Source organism: Cicer arietinum, chromosome 1 (assembly GCF_000331145.2).
Source record: "Cicer arietinum cultivar CDC Frontier isolate Library 1 chromosome 1, Cicar.CDCFrontier_v2.0, whole genome shotgun sequence".
NCBI lineage: Eukaryota > Viridiplantae > Streptophyta > Magnoliopsida > Fabales > Fabaceae > Cicer > Cicer arietinum.
In genome coordinates, this window is record NC_021160.2 from 53123430 (window position 1) to 53128446 (window position 5017).

General features: G+C 30.3%; 3 protein-coding genes across 3 annotated transcripts in view; 2 read left to right on the plus strand and 1 right to left on the minus strand.

Annotated features, from left to right (window-relative positions):
• Positions 1-175, plus strand: part of LOC101494832 (uncharacterized) — a 1398-nt gene extending 1223 nt beyond the window's left edge. Inside the window, exon 2 of the mRNA XM_004487166.1 lies at positions 24-175. Coding sequence (XP_004487223.1) covers positions 24-175 — 152 coding nt within the window. The remainder of the gene's footprint in view (positions 1-23) is intronic.
• Positions 176-2444: 2269 nt separating this feature from the next.
• On the plus strand, positions 2445-3789 carry LOC101510840 (photosystem I reaction center subunit VI-2, chloroplastic). The gene is made up of 3 exons (XM_004486688.4): positions 2445-2650; positions 2723-2849; positions 3411-3789. The coding sequence occupies exons 1-3, from the start codon at positions 2517-2519 to the stop codon at positions 3588-3590; spliced, it is 441 nt and encodes a 146-aa protein (XP_004486745.1). The 5' UTR covers positions 2445-2516; the 3' UTR covers positions 3591-3789.
• Positions 3646-5017, minus strand: part of LOC101511162 (rop guanine nucleotide exchange factor 12) — a 4196-nt gene continuing 2824 nt past the window's right edge. Inside the window, exons 7-8 of the mRNA XM_073367270.1 lie at positions 4989-5017; positions 3646-4687 (exon numbers count right to left, since the gene is read on the minus strand). The exon at positions 4989-5017 is cut by the window's right edge and continues 20 nt beyond it. Coding sequence (XP_073223371.1) covers positions 4289-4687; positions 4989-5017 — 428 coding nt within the window. The 3' untranslated portion in view covers positions 3646-4288. The remainder of the gene's footprint in view (positions 4688-4988) is intronic.

A 5017-nucleotide genomic window follows, 5' to 3' on the forward strand; every position in this document is an offset into this window, starting at 1 on the left:
GAGGAATTATTTGTTAAAGTTAGATAATAACGTTGGAGAGTCTTCTGTGAATGTTGCTACTAAGTCAAACTCACCAGTAAAAAAGTCAACTATGGTTGACATTGTTGGTGATATCAACAAGGAAGAAGCCTCAAATTCTGAATCTCCTAGTCTTGATTTGTCGCTGAAGCTTTGAAGTTTTGTCATTGTCCTTGTTTAATTTATAAATTACTAATTTCAATTATTTTATATTAGTGTCTATTAATATATTTTTCTTCGGATGTACTAGCTCAAACTATTATATATGAATATATATTTTGAAAAGTAATTACTAGTGTTAGTCATGTTTACTTTGCTTTTTTCATTTTTATTTTTATATATGTTTGGCAGATTTGATATTTGGGTACTTTAGGCCTGGCTCGATCTCTTATATAAACTATATCCTTTGTTATAATAATTGGTCAGGGCATCGACTACTAATAGGTTAAATTTTCTAATTAGGGTGTGCACGCATGTTTAATTATGTGCATATGTAAGAGCAACAAATAAAATTTAGTATATCACTAACTAATCACTACTAATTATAAACATTTGCAGTTAAAAAAATAGTTTAGCTAACTGAGTTCAAGTCATCCCTTCACAGCCAAAATCTATTATCTATTTATCATCTTTATAAAAAACAGAAGCATGGATTCTATGATTGTCATTTTAATTTTTTGAACTTCCACACATTTATGTAGAGAGAAGTTGGATCTAGTGGAAAGGAGTTAGACTCCCATAATATGATAAGAATTTGAATTTAAATCTCCAACGAAAGACACTCGAATTTAGTATTTGACGCGGTTCAAATAAAATTGGCGGAATTTATGAGAAAAATATGGATATTATATTGACTAGTTTGATGATTAATATGGAAGCTTCAGATCAAATTTAATGTGTTTGACAATCTATTCTTCAACTCACTTATATTATTTCACTGGTTTATAATATGATGGTTGAATCAAAATAAAGTATTTATAAGTAAACAAGTTCGGTTTTAATTAGTAAGCTAGCTACTTTAGATAGCTTGTAGATAATTAATTTTTCTTTAATTTTATCAAATTAAGTAGTTTAATAGAAAAATTAATATTAACATTTTATGGGCTAATTATGCTATTCATCTGTTTGCTCTCACTCACGCTTCTAAAGTTAATAATTTTATTACCTAATCAAGAGTCAACTTGATTTTACATTAAGGCACCACAAGTATTTTAATATATATATATATAGCATATGTTTGGAACTAGTTGGTATTAAGCAAAAATATGGTGAAGTGGAAGCTATCTTTAGGAATTTTTAATTTTTACAATGGAAAGTGCATTAGGATGAAAAAAAAAAGTAGTTAAACTTACATTTAAACACATATTATAGTATAATCCACGGTCCTTCAAGCACTAAGTCTGAAATATTCAAACAATATAATCATGGCAAGTGTAATTATAATAGATGTTTTTTTTTCTTCTTGAAATTAGAAATCATCGTATTCTTTCAGAGTTTCATATTAATTCTTGAATGAAATATAGTTTGAAAAAATGTCTATAAGTGGAGACATACTTATCTTACAAGTTAGTTTTATAATTTATGTTAGAGTCAATTTAAATTGTAAGATAACATCAAATTTAGTGAGATAAACTTTAAAATAGTTAAAATAATATTTTTTTTTTCTTTTCTTCATTTTTTTAAAAAGTGAAATTATTCAATAAGATAAAAGTCATTTGTGAGAATATAATTTACATCGTCATCACTTAAAAATATGTATGGGACAGGAGGTATGGCTCAAGATGTTTAATACACTACTTCCATTCCCTTCCTAGGGCTATAACTATTTATAAAAAGGCTTTTTCTAACATAAAGGCGAAAAAGATGTTAGTGCAATAACATAATGGCAACAACAAAAAGTTCGTTAATGAATATGTCAATATATTAATTAGTAAGAATGTTAAATAATATTGTGAATGAAACTTACAAGAGTATTTCTTCCAGGAAACAATTTTTTTATAACATAATGGCATATTAAAAGATTGAGTAAAACAAAAGTTAATAAGCATTATTATAGAAATACTTTACAATAAGTAAATAACTTTAATAAATGTCTCATTAAAAAAATGATGTAATGAAAAGATATAAATTTTATATCTATATATGTTAAACCATTATTTTTTACACATATATATAAAATTGTCATATAGAAAGTTGAAAAAGCAAATCATATAGAAAAAATGAATCTCATAACTTGCATTTTGCAGGTCAGCACATAATCACATACTATCTAAGGCATCCATCCAAGTGGATAGGCTTATCCATCTTCACGCCACGTGGCATCTCATAAATGAGTTTCAAAATTTGCACAGAATAATGACAGTTAGCCACGTGGCACCTAAGATGAGATTCATTCAATCAAGTAACATAAGATATCAAAACCAAAGCATATGTCATATTTTGATCACACAAACACAATAAGAGGAAGAAGTGGAAATTAATTAAATAATTAATTAATAATGGCTTCCCTTGCTAGCTTAGCTTCTGTTCAACCATCTGCTCTCAATGTTAAGGGCCTTGCTGGCAGTTCCCTTACTGGAACTAAGCTCTCTTTCAAGCCCTCTCGCCAGAGTTTCAAGTCTAAGAATTTCAGGTAAACTTTCACAACTTACAATAAGTTAATTATGGCAATTAATTAATATGTGCTTACCAACATAATTAACAGGAGTGGCTCTGTGGTAGCAAAGTATGGTGACAAGAGTGTTTACTTTGATTTGGAGGATCTAGGCAACACTACAGGTCAGTGGGACTTGTATGGTTCAGATGCACCCTCACCTTACAATCCTCTTCAGGTTTGTTTCCTCAATTTTTTATTATTACTTTACATCTTGTTTTGCACATTTTCACTAACACTTGTGATTAGTGAACACAAAGTCATATTTAATATGTGTCTAGGATTAGGAAGGACTAGCATTTGTTCATCTAATATATATAAACTTAGGTCTTGTTTACAACTTAATTAAGTGCTAATACTATAAGTTGTTATCATATAGGTGCATATGAATAAACTATTTCTTTTATAAGAGATAGAACAAATTGAACTTTTTTATATAAGCTATAAGTTGTTTTCATTAGCTAGCTTGAATAACTTATAAAAATAAGTTGAAAACGGCGTATGGGCACGACTTATCTCCATAAGCTCTATTAGACCTTTAATATAAGTTCACTTTAGGCCTTTGTTGTCCTTTAGATTATAGTATATTCATGGATTTTATTCTGATTGAGTAGGTATATGTTCAAATTCAAATTTAAAGGTTTGTAACAGAATTGGTATTATTATTATTAAATACCAATTTAATTGAAAAGTGCACAAACTTGATATCAGTTTTGTTGATATGGATTTGGCATTGCAGAGCAAGTTCTTTGAGACATTTTCTGCTCCATTCACAAAGAGGGGATTATTACTCAAGTTTTTGATCCTAGGAGGTGGTTCCACTCTTGCATACTTCAGTTCCACAGCTTCAGGTGACATTCTACCAATCAAGAAAGGCCCACAGCTTCCACCAAAGCTCGGCCCCCGTGGCAAGATCTAATTTAGTTTCCGACTTCAATCGCTTTACTTTTCTTATTGAGAACCGAACATGTATATCTATCTCTTATTGCATGATGTGTAAGTATGCTTACATCTTACTTTTATTCAATGATGCTTATGTTTAGTCTAAATACAGTGCAGTTGTCTTTATTTTCAATTGAAGCAATGATAAATTAGCATGAAGCAATTTCATTGGGAAATCAATCAGTATAACCATTGAATCATATCATGATGCTATCTTGATTATTATGATGACCAAAGTTTATATAGTATGGACATTCATATGTATATTATTTTGAGATAATAATAAAAATACAGAGCAAGCTCTGCCAAAACTTTGATAAATTGTGAGATATTAAATGTGATGATTTGTATTTTAGACTTTCATAGTTTATGGAAAGTAAATGGTAGTTGATTTTGTATGTTACACACATTAGGTATTAGCTGGTGATGATGTCTACATAAAAATTATTACCACAAAATGATAGAAATGATACTTTGTGGTATCATGAAAAATCTCAAGTTGGTAGTTACCATACTACACAAATCCTTCAGAGGAAAATATATATATTTATATATCTGACAATGTTTCAATTGTTTCTGCCATTCCTATGTACAAAAAAGGAGAGAATGGATCAAGAATAAACAATCAAGACTCCAACAAATTTTTAACACATCTATGAGTCTAACAGTGGTTTATTAATGACGCGAGGTGGGACTTCTCATGACTCCTAAGGTCTCAAGGTATGACACCTTCTTATTGGTCACTACTGTTGGAAGTTTTTGTTGCTTGACTTCAATGTCTTTGCAAAAGTCATCTGAAATTTCAAAGGAGTCCTTCGTCATTTCTGAGTCAGGCTGGTCAGACCCCCAACCCATGAAATCCGATAGTGTCATCGAACCAGACAAGTCTGCGCTTCCTTTGTCTATCTCTTCTCTAGGAGTAGGACTCGCCTTCGAAACTGATATTCTCCTTTTTCCCGATGGATTTTGAGTTTGAAAATCTGCTTGAAGTACATCATCTATTCTTGAAAGTACTGTGAAGGCCAAACTTTCCAATATTCTTGAATAGCTTTCGAGAACAGCATGCCCTACATCCTGTAACCATATCATATATAACAAACCCATTATAAAAAATTCATGATCATGTTAGTTTAACACAATAAATTTCCTCTATTTATTTAGATTAGATGATCTTTCCAATCTCATCAAATTCATATACTATCTACTAACTGATACATAACAAATCCGTTAGTCCTCGAAAGTGTAGCTCAGTAGTATGAGCTGAAACGCTGAAGGACTATTGAGAAGGAGGTCTGCAGTTCAAAATCTGCCACTAACAAACGTTCCACTAACATTTGCGAATAAAAAAATAACAAATCCTTTATCATATTCTTACCCTGTTGTATTGGATTTTGCTTATATCCA